Source organism: Callospermophilus lateralis, chromosome 5, assembly GCF_048772815.1.
Source record: "Callospermophilus lateralis isolate mCalLat2 chromosome 5, mCalLat2.hap1, whole genome shotgun sequence".
In the NCBI taxonomy this organism is placed as follows: Eukaryota; Metazoa; Chordata; class Mammalia; order Rodentia; family Sciuridae; genus Callospermophilus; species Callospermophilus lateralis.
The window spans coordinates 49592340-49610666 of record NC_135309.1 but is presented as its reverse complement, the minus strand read 5'-3'; the positions used below and the strand labels follow the sequence as shown (position 1 = coordinate 49610666).

Here is an 18327-nt window from a genome sequence, read left to right as displayed (position 1 = left end):
CCCAGATACTTTTCTGGTATCCATAAGGACTCTAGTACTATAGTTTTCCCCTGACTTGACATACCTTACTCTTTGCCCTTCTTTCCTTTTTCTACCATTCACTCTTTACCTGTGCTGAATTCCAAACACTCAGAGCAATCTTTGTTTATGAACAAACAGAGATCTGCTCATGAGTGCACATGGTTAATAATAGACTGGGGTCTGATTACTCTTGCATTGTAACACCCTCCAATGCCTAAAATCTACAGCATTGGGATTCTAAAGTTCCCAGTTCTCCCAATGAGGAAGATAATTCCTTGGCTCCTGTCAAATCAGATGTAAGTGATTTTATGTACAGAGAAATTTATTCCTGATGACAGTAATATGGAAAGGAAAATAGGCGTTCTTCTTTTCCTGACCTAAACTTGGACTGAATTTTTCCTGCCATTTCTTCAGTAACATTGCTGTAGCAAAAAATGTTTTCTGTAGCGTCTCAAGCAAAATTTATCACTCATTTTGTAGTGCAATTTCGATGTCAATGAGAAGTGTGGGGCTATCATAGAAACAGACATGGTTCCTGTTCAAGAAATATCAAACTGCCAGACAGACAAAACACAAGTAGACACAAAAGCAGAGAAAAAAAAAATGCTTTATGGCCACTACTGTCTTTGTGAACAGAGAGAAAACATACACAACAGACTTTAGAAAAAGATACTGGACAACTAAAGGCAACTTGGCAGGACAGAGCAAGGACACGACCCTCTGAAACCATTTTTCAGCTCCTTTGGTCTTTTCCTTCAGTACCAATATTATAGCAATAATATATCTCTACGCAGAGAAGGCAAGGAAAATGAGGGATGTTGGGTGCAGGATTCATGTTTAAAATTTTGCAGGAATGCTGGCCAACTCTGACTTTATTTTTAAAAATAGGTCAAGCTTTACTTCAAAAAAAAAAAAAAAAAACTAGGCTCACACTGATTTGCATAGCTTTTACTAGTGAGGCATAGTATGGCAGCCATTCTTTTAGATTTAAGGTAGAGCAAGACAGTCTTCAGGAGACTTCAGAGAAAGAGTTCAGTCTTATGGGGAGTCCTCTGAAAGGGTAAGGTCTCTTACTTCCATTGAACAATTGGAAAATAATTGAACAGGGAGAAAAGAAACATGCATGGTCAGAGGCAAGGAATGCTAAGAGGAGGAATAGATGGTTGATGTTCCAAGAACCCTTTTGAATTAGAGTTCATTTGTTTGTTTTGAGGACAACAGGAAAGATATCATGCAAAATTCATAAGAAATCTGTTATACAGTGGTACTGCTGTTGTTGATAATGAAACATTAGAGATTCTTAAAATTTAGTGTTAGTGTTTTTATTTGTAAATTGTGCTATGCCTATCCTATAAAGATTCAATATTGTCTTTATAACTCAAACTATTTTAACCAACTAAATGTTTGAATGCCTATAAAGAATGTTTATGGCTGTAATCCCAGTATCTTGGGAGGCTGAGACAGGAGGATCATGAGTTCAAAGCCAGCCTCAGCAATTTAGCAAGGCCTTAAGTAAATTAGGGAGACCCTGTCTCAAAATATAGAAAAAGCTGGGGATGTGTGTCAACAGTTAAGCGCCCATGGGTTAGATCCCTGGTACCAAATAAATAAATAAATAAATAAATAAATAAATAAATAAATAAAAAATGTTGTGGGAATCATTAGAAACACACTGTGGGGAAATAGAAGAGTAGGGTTGTTGCACAAAATATAATGTGCCCACTTAAATTTGAACTTCAGATGCATCTGAGCACTGTTTTTAAATATTTAGATAAAATTAAATAATTTTACTGTAAGCATATCCCAAATATTGCATAGGACATACTATTCTCTGAAACATTACTGTTTATATCTGAAGTTTAAATTTAACCTAGTATCCTCTATATTTTTTTGCTCTATTAATCCCATTAAAGAGGTTGCAGGTAACTTATTCAGTGAAGCTGTAGAAGACATAGTCTTTAGATGGTCTTGGCCCTTGAACTCTTGGAAATCTACAGTAACCCAAATCAGAGTTTGAGTAAAAAAAATAAATTATTCACATTTAATTTCAGAAAATGATCACTCAAAGTTACATATGTGTTTGTATTGTGATAAAGAGTAATTTAAAAGATCATCACTGAAATCAAGTTTTCAAATGACACTTTTAAGTGAGGAAAGCTCAGGAAAAAAAAAAAAATGTTCCTGAACAGGAGCACCATTAAAAATAATTGATTTTTTAATTTTCTTGAACCTCAAGTTTTCATCAACATGCATTTTTTGGTCTCACTTTCAGAAAGTACCAGAAAATAGTAATGATATTGATAACCCTATTCACAAGGAAAGCTGTATGTACAGCAACCTTTCCTTTTCTTCTTCACTCATTCAACAGACGTTCAGCAAACACGCACTAGACATGAACATGATGTTGAGTATTACAGAAGATACAGTTGTGAATTCAACATAAGCCTGCCCTCAGGTAGCTTGCAGCCAGCCTAGCAAGGGAGGTACACAGGTGGTCTGCCCAACTGGGGCAGAAAGATTCTTGAGAGAAAAGTGAAGGAGAGAAGGGTGAGCAGAGCCCTGAGGGAGTCAAGGGAGTGACTGATGGGGTTGGGTGGGGCACCAAGCACTGAAGGAAAGATGGATTTCAGGAGCAGAAGGGGGTCACATTCCCTGGCAAATAAATTTCACGATCAAGACAAAAAGCTGTGAAAGTACAGCATGAGATGATAAAGGGGAAAGTGATATAGGGTGACCCGAGTGATAAAGTATACAGAGGGATGGAGTGGAGGCTGAGATTGAAATGGTCATCCAAGTGCCATGCTTTGGCTTTAGCTACAGGCAGTGGGGGATAGGATGATAGGTGGTGGGAACAGGGACCCGAGGGGCGGGGGAGGAAGGAAAGGACAAAGGTAGAGATTGATAGGTGATCTATAGTAAATTGATTATGTAATTATATGAGGTTGTTAATTACATATACACCATGAATTTGGGAAGAGGAACTTTGCATCAATTTAAAATCTACAGTGTCTTTTACTACGTATCCCTGACATTTCCTGGTAGATGCTTTTTTGCCAAACTAAGAACTTTCTTCCAGGTAAAGTCCCCCAAGGCAAGCAAACAAGGGCTTTCTCTGTCATTTTGGTTAAAACATTGGGGTGCATGGCTTATAACAGACATTTTATTCAGGACAGATTTTGAAATTAGAGGAGGCGGAGAAAGAAATGAGAATGTAATCCAGGGTACTACCCTATATTTTTTACTATATTATTTCTTTGTCACCTCCCCGGAAAAGAGTCTATTTGTGGCCTGTGGCTTTTCTTTAAAGGACCGAAGAAAACAGCATGGTAAACAGGTCAGGTGCTGGTCCTCAAATAGACCAAGTGGCACTTCCCCCTGTGTGAGTGTGTGCCAGGGGGGAGGGTGAGAACCCAGAAACCCCAGAGGAAGGCTGTAATCATTCTTTCACTACTACAGGCATGGATGTAGATTTGATTTAATTAATTTTGTATCCTCTTGACAACTTGCTGAATTTATCTAAGGTCTTGATGAGATTATTGTGGAAAGGGTAGAAGGAAAAAAAAAACTTAAATGTCAGCCATGTAGAAAGCTGTTTTATCTCCTTGCCTGCCTGAATCTGCACACCAATATTTGAATTTTCTAGAGATAACCACTAAACCATTTTTTTTCCCACCTACTATCCACTTTCTCAAAAAATGGAGATCTTAGATTATGATTATGGAGACTTGAACTTTTGCTTTTAATAGCAATTTAAACCTTAGGGTATTAAATTAAAAAAAAAAAAAAGTAAATTCATCTTCTACGGGTGCTTCTTTAACCTACAGCTGCTCTTTGAAGCCCTATCTTTCTTGACATGAAACTTTACCCCCACCCTTTTCCTTCAGTTTTCTTTCTTTCTTTTTTTTTTTTTTTCCATTCTCTCCCATCTTTTGTACAAAAACACACACAATGACAGAGTTTTCTGACAGCTTAATGGAACTTTCAAGGACTACAGGGACTAGGTTAGGCATGATCTTATTAACGGAACATCTGGAGTCATTACAGACTTCCTCTTTAATTGACTCAACTGCACTGTGTTCATCTAGATTCTGTTTTGTCCTAACAATAAAACTGTGAAGAATCAATTTATAGTTTGGATCCTGCGCAATAATAGAAAAAATAATATTAGCTTTGTCTCCAAACTTTATGATAGCCTGGTTTCATGACGTTTGTTTGTTTTAAGGTTAGAAGTATGATTTTGCAAACCTCATTGTTTCATAGACAAGCTAGTCTACAGAGGGCAAAAGTAGTAGAAACCAGGTAATTTCCTGAGAGTAATTTCTCTTTTCTTAACATTACTCATGAGAATGACCTCACACTCTATAGGACTTGCTCAGAATACATAATGCATGTCACTGCCCTCCAGAAAAGAAGGCTGAAAAACCTGCGTTCACTTGTTGGTCCTAGAGAGATACAGGCTATGCGAGTAAAAGGTAAACCCCTGCAAAAATGTATGGGCTACGGGGGGGACTGAAAGGAGCGGCAGGAACCTCATCATATATAAATCTCTTAGCACTTTAAATCTCAAAAGGCTCTGAAGTAAACTAATGAAATGTAGTTGGATATACTCAAATATACTGGGGGCACAGTAGATGGGATCCTAATCAGTGCCAGAGTCAATTATAGGCAATGTGAAGGTTTGTCATCTTTAATATTTCTTAAGTTCTTGTAAGTCCACAGCTTGGGAACTATCTTTGTAAAGTGATCCATTTTTAATGGGGTAATATAAATTCTCCCACTCCAATTATTTTTAAATTTTATATTTTTAAGAGGATGCTTTTCTTTTCAAACAAACATCCATGTTTACTCTTACTGAAGTCAGATGCAGTGATTATGAGCTGTATAAAAATAATGGAAGTTCAGTTTAGACAGTCATTGGCAATGCTTTATTAGGAGGGGAAATGGTGTCGAAATTTATAGGACTGCAAACTGCATTATGCCTGACCTTTTGGACATATTAAAGCATGTCATTTCCAGTCCTGTAGCCTCTTATTATTCATAAAACATAGATAACACTGGACACAATCACCTGACATTTGTTAAGGTAATAAATATACCCTAAGTGCAGAAGGGTCTTGCACTCCAGGATTTAAAAGCTCACGATGGAAATTTTATGTAACTTAAAATGTCTTATGTAGTTCTACGGATTTGCACATTCAGTTCAGCTCAGCAGATCGGGAGGTGCTAGCTCCATTGAGCACACTGTTGTGCTAAGCATTTTTATTATTGTAAAGCAGGACTTTAATGTGGGCAAATGAAACATGAGCTCAGGTCCCTCTTTTCAGTGCGGGAACATAAAGCAAAGCCTTCTTGAGTTTCCTTTCTCTTATCCTGCCATGCAGATGTTGAGGAAGAGTTTTGGCATCCCCTGATCCATTCTCAGTGTCACTTGATGGCCATGAGTTGAGTTTTAAGGGTCTGATTTTGAGGACATTGGATGTGGGTCTACGAAGGAGCTACTTTGTCCTATGGCTCCATCAGGTGTTCTGCCTCTTCTGCCCCTGGATCCAGTCATGACCAGACAGACCTCTGTGGTTCCAAGTACTCCTGATGCTCACTGTAAACAGAGATGGAGCATCAAAAATTCCTCCCTATGTCTTCATGCCAGAGTAGAGACTCCAGGCATTTTTTCATCAGCCTCCATTGCTAGCAAATTTGGTAGATTGATACTGCAGGAGTAGTACAGCATTTTAGCTCCTAAATCACACTTTTGTCAAATACCAAGAGAAAGTGTAAAGGATTTGATTGTATTTTGAATAGCATAACAATTTTGTGTTCTTTATCAGAGCATGGCAACCTTAGTAAAGAAATTATACATGTGATCCACTGAAGACTCATGCTTTGAACATCAAGAAGATTTTGTGCATTTACTTCTTATGTATTTTACAAATCATTTTGGAAGTCTGGCTAACCACTGGCTCAGTGGTGTCTGATGTAGAATTTTAGAGCTAAACACTCAGATGTTTTCTAGAATATCATTGATGTCATTTAGGACAGTGCCTTTCAAACTTTAGTGAACATAAGAATCATCCAGAGAGCTATTTAAACACAGCTTTCTGGGGCCAGCCCAGAGATTGTAGGCAGAAAAGAGGAGTAGGACCTAAGAATTTGTTTATAACAAGTTCCAGGTAAGACTAAGACTGAACAGTACTGGGACTCAAGATGCTTTTCAAGTTGCTTACTAGCCAAGATTTTGTTGTATTCTTATTTACTTTTATTTGTATTTTTTAATCTTTATTTTTCTACTCTTGATTAACACAATTGAGCCCTACCAAAATAAGTGCCTTAAAATAGTCTATCTTGGATCCCACAGAAGGCAGGCAACTTGTCAGAACTTCTAGAAATCCTGTCATTGTGTTATTAATTGAACATTAACACATTTCCTGCACAATGCCAACTGCTTTACATATTTTCATTTATTTAGCCTGTTTTATTCTTCTAACAATGCTCATCTCATAGCACTACTGGGGCTTAGAGATTGAGTGACATGCCCAAGGTCACACAGCTAATTATTTGTAAAGCCAAGATGAAAATCCAGGTCTTTATGACTTCATAGTTTATGTCCTTAACCAATAACACCCAGCCTCATCCTGACCCAGATCCTAAGAACTCTATTCCTAGCAAGTTTAACAGTTTCCAGAATATTAGGACAGACCTCTTTCCTCATATTTGTTTTACCTTGCTTTGTAGAGAAAAATCAAAGCACTGCAAATACTCCAAACAATGTATTATCTGAATTTCACTTTTTTTTTTTTTTTTAAGAAGAACCACTCCCCATTGTGTAGCTTTGATGCCCTGTGAGAGAGCAAAGGAAGAAGATGGGACCAGGAAGTTGGAAAATAGAAATGCTTTGTCTAGTTTCAGAAGGCACACAGATGTTAGGTTTCCGGTCATATTTAGAAAGAAAGCATCAGAATAGGGAAATAAACCTTGAAAATTCTGCAAAAACTTTGCCAAACTAAAACAATTCTTACAAAAAAGAAAAGAAATGCAGGGCTTGGGTTTGTTTCATAAAACTAGAAAGGAGACTGGTAAAGTAGAGAAGGGGACCAGCAAGAGCGGGGGAAAGGAGGTAATGGGGAACAAAACTGACCAAACTGTATTGCTGTATTATATGTATGTATGAATATGTAACAACTAATCCCATTATTATGTCTAATTATAATGACCAATAAAAATTTTTACTTTTAATTTTAAAAATTACTATAAAATAAATAAAATGGACTTAAGAAATTAAAAAAAATTAGTTTGGGCTTGTATAGGGACAATAACAATTCTAAAACAGAACCACATGCCAACATTCTTGGGCATGGCTTTTAAGAATCATTCTGATATGATCTTGGTGCGGACATCAATCCATGCTCTGGGTGAGGAAGGTGTCTTCCCATTGGCAACGCCAAGTCTAGCAGTGGAGCTGAGGGATGTCAGTGAGTAGAGCACAGAGGGGGAGATGAAGCTGTTTCTTCTTCTTCTTCTTCTTTTTTTTAAGTGAAGTTCAATGAGTTTCATGCTCACTTTCCCTTCTCTCCCTGGGATATCATCCCAACCAAAAAATGTATCAATTTCAGAGGTGATAGAAGTGGAAGTGGGGCTCACCCACAGTCAATCACTGTAAGCATTATTTCAATATGTGAGCTTTAAAATTGCTTCTGAACTGAGGATATCAAATGGCCAGGAAGCTGCCTCTACTTTGGCATGGACACTAGCCTTATACCATGCCCCTCCCAGTACCTAATCTTCAGCTGCCAGGAAAACCAAAAAGAAATAAAAAAATAAGAGGAAAAGGAAAGTTTGAGTTATAAACTCTAAGCCCATTTCCATGGCTGCTGGCGGTTCAGTTTATTCCTAAGCCATCTGGTTCCCATTATGCCGTAAGACAAGAAGACTCCCTTGAAGGCTGTTTCCTGCCGAGATAACCACAGAGTGCTCCCATTTCGCTTTCCGTGTGGTCATCTCGATTGGCTAGGGTGTGGTGTGGAGAATAAATTGTCTCCAGTTGGGGTTTTTCCCTATTTGTTTTCTTCTCTCCTTAATGGGGCTCACAGTGGGCCCTGTGTGGTTAGCCTGGTGATGTTTGGCTCCTGATTAGTTCATTCATTCTGATCGCCTTGCAGGATTGTGAGTCTGGCATTTCATTGCAATAAGATTTTCAAACAAGAAAAATTGGGTTGTTAGATTCCATTCACCCAACTTGTTATGAGGATTTCAAGGAAATTGCAGGCTTGTCTTACTATAAAGCAGAATCAAGAGTCTATTTTAGGGGATCCTACTCTGGGGGCTTTTCTTGGTGATTTGCCATCTTTCTTAGCTCTCAGACCCAACACAAACCCTCTCTGCTCAGTGATGGAGGAAACGTCCATCCTCCTTTTTTGCCTTTGCATATTTCTCTAAAAGACACAGAGAGGCTTTGTTGTCTTTGTGGTCACCGGGTCCGCTTTACACAGATGCCTATTAATCACTTCACTATGGAGACAGACACATCCATCATATCACAGCAGCTCAGAAACAGGCAGCCCAGTAAGCAAGGGTGAGAGGGGAAAGTGCACACTTAACCATTTCGAGTTACTGGCTGCCTGGGTTGTACACATTTAGAGAGGTAATTGGGGTGGGGTTGGGGAGGGCTAATTCTTGGTATTTAGCTTAGTAGGTGCAATTGAGTGTACATATTTGTCTGTTTTACTTCATAATTTGATATGACATTTATCTTCCAGATATCTGGGTAAGGTGCAAGGGATAAGTATACTTGAAGAATGAGTTTTAATTTTAAAAACGCTAAGAAAAATAAAATGTTTTTGATGCAAAGATATTGCCTCTGAAACCAGTACAGATCAATTAGCTCAGAACTTTCCTTCCAAAACTCACAGGTCTTCAAACATCTTTTTTGGTCATTTGAGGCTGCTCATGGCCTTTTTCCAAATGTTGTTTGTAGCTCTTGTTTTTCATATCTTTTCTCTATATGTACTCATTCATTCACACATTTATTTACTGTTGGTTTAACAGATATTTACTGAGCGCCTTTATGTCTGGGAATTCAGTGGTGAATGCCTCCCATTTAGAGCAGACAAGGTGAGAAAAACAAACATAAAAGCAATATCCTAGGAGTGATGATTTAGGATAGAGGAAGAACAGAGCTCTGGGGACACTTGTAGAACAAAGAGCTCACCTGGTCTGAGGAGTGGAAGAAGGTTGCTGTATTGAAGTAGAGATAATAAAGGATGAGGTTGCATGTGTGGGATGGTGGGGGTGGGATATTTCAAGCAGGGGGACAACCTGTGAGAAAGCCCAGAAGCAAGGAACAGTCCAGCAGGGTGGTTCATGCCCAGTGCATAAGGGACCAGAAGGAAATGAGACCATTCACTATTACTGAATACAGTTTTCCCTTTCCTTACTTCACCTCTTGGTTTTTGTTTCATTATTCATTCCAGCTGGAATCCTGTGCATCTTTAAAGCGTACAAATACCATCTCCTAGGTAAAGCTGTTGCCCGTTATTGACATAGAAAGGATGTAGCTCATTCCTTTTTGAATGCAGTTATATGCAAGTAGCTGCCTTCTCCTTGCTGGTTTATGATTCATTCACCTTTGTCCCAAGATGTAGCACAGTGCTTTAGTGAGCTCAAAAAACATTTCCTGAAGGTGGCCACAAAGATGCCGGGAGCTGAAACCTTGTTACATTGGCACAATAATAACGACACCAAGAAAATCACAACCCAACCCTGAGTTAGGACACAGCATCCTTTCTAAAGCAAGCTGTCCTTGAGCCTTGTGCTGTGCCCAGCCCCACCCCAGTGCACGGACGAGGCAGTCATGGAGAACCGGGAGCAGGGCTATCAGGAGCTTTTTTTTTTTTTTTTTTTGAAGAGAATGTGGTATGTGATTATTTCAGATTATTAACAAGGTCATCACAGGAAAATGCTGAAATGTATCGGGCTTTCTCTTTGCAGTTTATAATTGATCTTATTTATAATTATATGTTGCTTGGGCCTGCAAGGCAGGGTCTTTCATAAGCTTTTCATTGTGTTGGCCTCTGAGAGTTTCAGTCTGTCTCACTAAGGCCTCCCTGCAGTATCTGAAAACTCTCACCTCAGAGAGAAAAAAAAAGAAAAAGTGGAAATTCTATTCTTTCTCAGTTCTGCCAATTTAAGGCATGATTTCAGAGAAATCTCTAAGCCATTGTATGCCTTGCTTCCTGCAATAGGAAGGTGGAAAGAATAACCATTTAGCACCCCATGACTGGTGAGAAATAGCTAGTGGTTAATGAATCAATGCAAAGGATGTTTCAGATACTGTTTTCATTACTAATGCCCCATTTTCAATTGGTGAGAGAAGAAGGCCTGGGCTTGGTAAAGGAAGGCATATCAATACTCCAGAGTGAAGAAGCCTACCTGATTGTTCCCTCTGCAGTGTGGGGACCCCTGGGCAGGGGAGCATACCTCCCTAAAAAGGCTTTCCACTTCCCCAGGACTTCCATTCAAGATCTGAAGGGCTGGATGCTCACCCCAGCTCCAGCCTGTTGCCCTTTGCAGAGATGCATTTATTCTGAATTATTCAATTCCACTGGAGCACTCAGTTGTCACAAATAACCCATTTACCCTCGTTGGCTCTTTTGGAATTATCCCAGAGCCAATTTCTTTTTATTTTCAAAATTGTTTCTCTCCTTGTTTTGAACAAACACTGAGCACCTTTATAGATTTCATTTGATTTGTCTGATAGATGCTGCTATTAAAATTCTGTTATGATTAGAGATATAATTCTTTGCTGTGACTTCAGAAGCAAGGTTATAGTCACTCCTAAGATGACCTACAAGTTTAGAGGTACATTTAAAAATATCTCTGTGTATTAAAAATCACATGTTCAGCAGTCATGGATTTAGCTGTACTACCCTGAGCCCCGAGGGTGGTCAGGGTTATAAATGCAAATAATACATGGTCCCTGTCCTAGAGGAGCTGACTATAAGATTATTACTGCACTAGGAATATACAATCCCTTTGTTTTGTTTGACATTTCCCTGTTTCGTGTTCAATTATTTCCAAATTCAAGACCTATAGACAGTTCAGAAAGAGAGGTATTTCTTTATGTCATTTTCTCAACATTTCCTCTCATCTCCTTGGCCACATTTGAATAGCACCAGGTTTGAAGCAGAGAAGAACACATCTGCCCCTTTCCCCTGGGAGATGGATAGCTAATGGAATCAACTGGAGCAGCTGTGACTATATCCTCCTGAAGCCCTCTATGAGCCTCTCACCTACCACTCATCTTGTGGCTTCTTTTGACCTTTAGATTTGCCCAGCAAACTACATCATTTAAGCTTTTTCCTATTCTTTATTTGATTCTTCTAACACTCAGTAAGGCAGTAAGATTGTGTTAATCCCACATCATAGATGAAAAAAAAAAACTGAGGCCCAGAGATGTTAAGTCTCTTGCCAAAAGGTCACCCAGCCTATATATGGGCCCAAGACTCCAGGCCCTTTGAGATATTCTCTAGTGTTGTTTGTATCATTCCAGATGACCCTTTAGTCGAGATTGCTGTGTTCCATCCTTTATGATGCTCAGGCCACAAAATTTTGTTTGCAGTGCTAGGGATCAAACCCAGGACCTGTGCACATTAGGCAAGTGCTCTACCACTGAACTACATCCCAGGACCACAAAGTTGATTTGATCATTTGCATGAATGCTCCTAGCCCTTTTCTTGATACAAGCAGAAAGCTTTGTTTGGAAAGGCATTTCCAAAAATAACCTTTAACCTTATCTTCAACTGCACTTTCAATTTAATCTCTGATCTGTTTCTAATTTGGGGTGGGGTTTCTGAATTTGCCCAAGCAGATGCTTTTAGGTCTGAAAGATGAAACAAGTCATAATGGTTTTTAAGGGCACTATTTACATAACAAAATGAGATAGTTTCCTCAAAGGTCAGATCTTACTTGACTTGTTAACAACTGCCCCCCCCAAAAAAAGAACCTGAACTCAAATGTCATCCATTAAAAAAAAAAAAAAAAAAGTCTTTCTCAGTGAAAGAGCAAGTAGTTTCCATGAGTCTGAGCTAATGATCTTCAGACACAAAAAAAAAGAGTTAAAAGTAAGGTTAGGAAGCAATGTATAAATTTGAAAATTGTGTAGTTTTCCCAATGAAATAAATGAATAGTTCTAACCTTATTACGGTGCAAAAGGCTTGCACTGCTCACTCCCATGCCAGAAGCCAGTCCATCAGCAAGACTGTGGTTGGACACCAGAACTTTATTATATGACAAGCTAACCATTGGAAGACATAGAACATTCTCATGTTAAAGTCCATCTTGACAGAGGTGGGGGTTTGTGGCCAAATTAAGCACAACTGATCCTAATCACCTAGTCTGGGGATGTTTTTGTTCTGCATATTTCAAAAATAAAGATCATTATTTCCTGAAGCTATTCTTATTCCAATGATTATATTAGGAACCCACATAAGGTTCCTAACATATTATACCACGGACAGGTTAGAGTCCTCTTGGAACTCTTGATAATGAAAGAAAACACATTTCTTCTGATGATTGAGCAAGGCTAGGAACAAATAAGGTTAAACAAGAGTGAAGGCTGGACTTTAACCTTACTTTTTCCATGTTCCTCTTAAGGTCAATTCAAACTGTACACTGTTAAAGCCCATTGTCAATTGCTTCCTATTAAACTACACAGCCCCCTATCCCCTAAATTATGATCGCTTGAAGGGGCTCCATGTACACCTATTACCAAAAAATTTTACTTACTACCCACTACCAATGTGGGTACTTAGCTAGCCTATGTTAGACCCCACTGAAATCACCAAGTCAATGAGGAAAATTAAGTCCATTTTGTTCACAGGTGTACATTTTTGAGCAATTATGTGTAGGTGGTTAAGAACGATGTTCAATAGAACCCTATACACAATCAGAATGAAAGGAAAATCTGTTGCTATTTTAGCATAACAACAAGGAAATGCAAATTTTATGAAGAAATTTTTCATTAGCACATTCTCTTGCTTGACTAGGTATTAAAATATATTTGAATGCAAGGTGCTTCATTGTTTGGGGAACTCCACACATAAAAGGTGTGAGTTATAGCCAATCATTTTTTGCTTCTCTGATTCCACCCCTTAAAATCACATGAAGATAAATCTGAAAGATTTGGCAAGTGTCACATTTAGAAATTTTTCAATATCTTCCCTTCTTAAACTCTTTCCTTAGGGCAGCTGCCCTTCATCTCCCTCATCTCCAAGGGTATTTGTTTAATCACAGAATCCTTTTTCTTAAGAGAGATTTGCTGCTCCTATTGATTCCCACCTGAGGTTACAATCCTTTGTCACAAGACAGTCATTTCCACAGCAACCACATGTGATGTCACAAGTGAGGGCAAGGGGAGAAGGTTCTCTGGAAAGAAAGGAGTGTCATCTTCACACAGGAGGCTTCAGGGTTTTGAAACCATCACTACAGTTATCAAATACTTGAGCAAGAAATCACCCCTCACCCCCACCTGGCCATCTGACAAAACTGCATTTCTTCAAGGTCTCAACTGTGACATTTAAAAAAAAAAAAAAAAAAAAAATTTCAGCTGAAGTTTAAGGGTTGTATGTTGTGGGTTTGGAAAGGGGGAGAGATTTTTATTTCATTTCATTCTAATTCTGTGCCACTGATACCTGCCAGTAAAATGCATTAAACATATTCCAGAAAGACTTGATTTAGTAGATGAAAAATGTGTCTCCAGAGACAGAGAAGGTACATTTTCTGTCTTGCTCTCGTTTCCATAATAGGAACAATGTTTACATTTCCTCAGCCCATGCAGTGCCTGTAATGTATTCATGTTCTTTTCCTCTCCAGAGGCAGGAATTGAGGTATTTGAGATTTTATTTTTTTTAGCTACTGCATCAAGCACTTGAGATCTGACAATTGTGATGTGTATTCTCATGTGGTATTAAAAAAATAAAAGCTTCGGGTGTTTGCATTTGATTAGAGTTGCTCAGCTTGGTGGCTGATTAAGCAGGAACAGGGAAAGCAACTTCCTTCAGAAACATAGCATCTTGGTTAATGTAGTGTAAGAGCATAGACGGGTGTAGTCACATAATTTTTATTAAATTGAAGAGATAACTCTGCCGAAGAATCTCATGGTGACAGCAAACCCTAAGCATAATAATGGGACCTGACACTTCTCAAATCCTCTACAGGGCCCCAACTGCTCTTTTTTTCTAAATATTCTTTCATTTCCAGCGAGGAGAGTGCTTCATTCAAACATTCAGCATATTTATCTGAAATTGAGAGTGGATTTTTTTAATGCAAAGTAAGCATAAACATTGTAATCTATTAGCTTTAGCTCTTTTCTTTCACTGTAAATGACATACACCCTCTACCCTCTAGTTGCTTGAAAAGCAAACATAGTTTGCTCCAGATAGAGGCCTTGGTGCTACGAGGCAGTCATGAGAAAACTGGACGCTGGCCTTGTTCTGTGACTTGTTCATTTAATATGCATCCCTCTTCCTCCAGACTCAAAATATCTCAGTTATCCTAATTCTATAGGGGAAGACTGATAAGAGATGAAAAGGGAGAGACATAAGTAAATTCTGAAAGCCCAAACTTGTCATGTTCTGTGGAATGAAGCTAATTAGAAGAAGCATGTACTGGAGAGAATAAAAAAACACAAAGAAGGCAACAAACGAAGTTGATTTGCACACTTCACAATGTGTGTATGTGGGGGGGTTAATTGATGAATGTCTGGCAAGCTGCACCCTGAAGACAAGTTACGCAGAGGTGCCGCTGTCACTTATTACTGTTATTAATTAACAGGGTGAGTGCCAAGCAACGGTAAGCCTCGCCTGTGTTTTCGTTTCTTAACACCATGTGTGATGTCTATTGCAGGAGTGATTCGGGAAAGTTACCTCAAAGGCCATGATCAGCTCGTTCCTGTCACCCTCTTGGCCATTGCAGTCATTCTGGCTTTTGTCATGGGGGCCGTCTTCTCTGGCATCATCGTGTACTGTGTCTGTGATCACCGGCGCAAGGATGTGGCTGTGGTACAGCGCAAGGAGAAGGAGCTCGCTCACTCACGCAGGGGATCCATGAGCAGTGTCACCAAGCTCAGTGGCCTCTTTGGGGACACCCAGTCCAAAGACCCCAAACCAGAGGCCATCCTCACGCCGCTCATGCACAACGGCAAGCTCGCCACTCCCAGCAACACCGCCAAGATGCTCATTAAGGCTGACCAGCACCACTTGGACCTTACGGCCTTGCCCACCCCAGAGTCCACCCCAACACTGCAGCAGAAGCGGAAGCCCAGCCGTGGCAGCAGGGAGTGGGAGAGGAATCAGAACCTCATCAATGCCTGCACAAAGGACATGCCCCCTATGGGATCCCCTGTGATTCCCACGGACCTGCCCCTCCGGGCCTCCCCCAGCCACATCCCCAGTGTGGTGGTCCTGCCCATCACGCAGCAGGGCTACCAGCATGAGTACGTGGACCAGCCCAAACTGAGCGAGGTGGCCCACATGGCACTGGAGGACCAGGCCGCCACCCTGGAGTACAAGACCATCAAAGATCATCTCAGCAGCAAGAGTCCCAACCATGGGGTGAGCCTCGTGGAGGACCCAGACAGCCTGCCCCCCAAGGTCCCACAGCGCGAGGCCTCCCTGGGCCCTCCGGGAGCCTCCCTGTCCCAGAATGGCCTGAGCAAGCGACTGGAAATGCACCACTCCTCTTCCTACGGGGTTGACTATAAAAGGAGCTACCCCACGAACTCGCTCACGAGAAGCCACCAGGCCACCACTCTCAAAAGAAACAATACTAACTCCTCCAACTCCTCTCACCTCTCCAGAAACCAGAGCTTTGGCAGGGGGGACAACCCGCCTCCCGCCCCACAGAGGGTGGACTCTATCCAGGTGCACAGCTCCCAGGCATCGGGCCAGGCCGTGACTGTTTCGAGGCAGCCCAGCCTCAACACCTACAATTCACTAACGAGGTCGGGGCTGAAGCGTACTCCCTCGCTAAAGCCAGACGTACCTCCCAAACCCTCCTTTGCTCCCCTTTCCACATCCATGAAGCCCAATGATGCGTGTACATAATCCAGGGGGAGGGGGTCAGGAATCGAACCAGCAGGCAAGGCGAGCGCCCGCTCAGCTCAGCAAGGTTCTCAACTGCCTGGAGTATCCACCAGACCAAGATGGCCCACGGCAGAACTGAGGACGCTAGCTGGGTCCTCCTCTGGGACGCAGGGGTACTCTCAATCGGGCCACGTGGTTTGGTGAAGGTTCGCAACAGTGGGACTCACCTCCATTCTCTTCCTTCACCCTCCCGCACACCCTACAGCAGGTTGGACCCACAAAAGACTTCAGTTATCATCACAAACATGAGCCAAAAGCACATACCCACCCACCCACCCCCATGCACACATGCACATGCACACACAACAACACACACAGACACCCACACACACAGTTGAACAGCAGCCACAACATGGTGTCCATGACTGCACGGGACGTTGCCAAACTGGGCTAGCGTTCCAAACTGCAAAAACACAAATACATTTTTTAAAAATCATGAAAATTTAAAAAATATATATATATAAAGAATTCATTGATAATTCTAACTCAGACTTTAACAATGGCAGAAGTTTACTATGCGCAGATACTGTGAAATGCCCACCAGTGTTACAGCTTTTCTGTTATAGCGGATAAATGCCATGTTGGGCAACTATGTCATAGATTTCTGCTCCTCTCTTTTAATGAAATAACGTGACCGTTAACGCAAGTAACTCTTTATTTATTGTTCTACTCTTTTTTTTTTTTTCCCTTAAGGAAAGGACTCTTCCATATATCATCCTATGAACAGCTCTTCTGAAGCCCACTGAAAGTTAAAACTATTTAACGTGAAATCCATTAACTGGAATAATTGAGTTTCTTTATTTTTACAATAAATTCACTGAGTAAATAAGTTGGAGCTGGAATTCTGAGCTTTGTGTTTGGACTGTCTGGTCTGTAGCTAAAGGAAAGCATTAAGAGGGGAATATTTATTTAAGTCTACCAGTTAATTTGATGGTCAGGTCTCTGGCCATAACATGCAAAAAAAAAAAAAAAAAAAAATCCATTAGTTTCATAGTCCTTCCAGATCCTAACTTCTGAAGCAACCAGGAGAGAAACTTCTAGAATGGCACATCATGTCCCATTGCTGCCGAAGTGGCTCTTGTCAGTGGTCCCCACTTTCTGCGAAGGCACCAGCTTGAGATCCGCCATCTCATTTCACCTTGCATGTGAGACAGCAAGCGAAATCCACAATCGGTGTGAACTAATTAATATGCTGGCTGCTACCTTGCATAAATTAATGGTTTGATCACACGGGTTTTTCGTGGGGTTACATCTGTGAATAGCCTGTTTTCCACATGTAAATTTGTGCCTTACACCCTGAGTTGTGTATACCTGTAAACTGTCATATGATCAATTTTTTTCTTCCTTTTGAAATAAATGCAGATATTTATTTAACCCTCCCCACGACTCCCACTCCAGCCCTCTGGGGGATTGGAGTCAAGCAGATGGAAGAAGAACACAGCGGCGAAGGTCGTAAAGACGCCGCAGCCTGGGAGCGCTGGGTGACACACACCCTCTGATTCACACTGCCTTCTAGTCGTGCCAACTCGAACTACCCTTTGGCTGTGCTGCCGAGCATGGACCCCAGTGTCATGGGTGGCAAATCCCAGAGCCCCTGCTTCCCTTATATTCTCAGATCATTTCAATATGGTGACATCCTCATTAGGCAGTCCTCATTCTGCTGTGTCCACTGGCTGGAGAATACACTGTGTGCCATTGGGCAGGCACCTGGGAGGAGTCTCCAAGCTGTGCTGCACGTACACAGCACACAAAGCAACGACGTGGAAATAGATGCAGGCAGGCTGGTCCCTGCTGTGATTAAAGAGTAACTTGAAGTATGAGGCCAACCACAATGGATGCTGCAAACACATTGACTGGGGCAAAGTATTTTCAGTTATTTTAAAATTTCTTTATCATTTTCTTATTGTTTCTAGAAGGTTGGGGGAGAATGGCCTGTGTGTCTCTCCCCCTGGTTTTCATTTCGTTCAAGCACACAGAAGAGACTTCTGTTTACTCTATCATGAACAAAAGAATTGTCAACATACTGTAAACCCTAAGCATTGTTGTCAGTTGTTAGTGTTTTTGTTTGTTTTGTTTTGTTTTGTTTTAAAAAAAAAAAAAACGTTAAACAGTATATTTGGTGGTCTTCTTGTCCCTTTTAATTTCTAGTTTGATCTTCTGGGTTTAGTTTCGT

The 18327-nt window shown here is 40.6% G+C and overlaps 1 protein-coding gene across 3 annotated transcripts in view; it reads left to right on the top strand.

The window, feature by feature from the left end:
* Sema6a (semaphorin 6A) overlaps positions 1–18327 on the top strand; it is a 126001-nt gene that overhangs the window by 106832 nt on the left and 842 nt on the right. For all 3 annotated transcript variants that reach the window (XM_076856668.1, XM_076856667.1, XM_076856666.1), the window contains one exon: positions 14917–18327. This exon is cut by the window's right edge and continues 842 nt beyond it. In XM_076856668.1, coding sequence (XP_076712783.1) covers positions 14917–16115 — 1199 coding nt within the window. In that variant the 3' untranslated portion in view covers positions 16116–18327. The remainder of the gene's footprint in view (positions 1–14916) is intronic.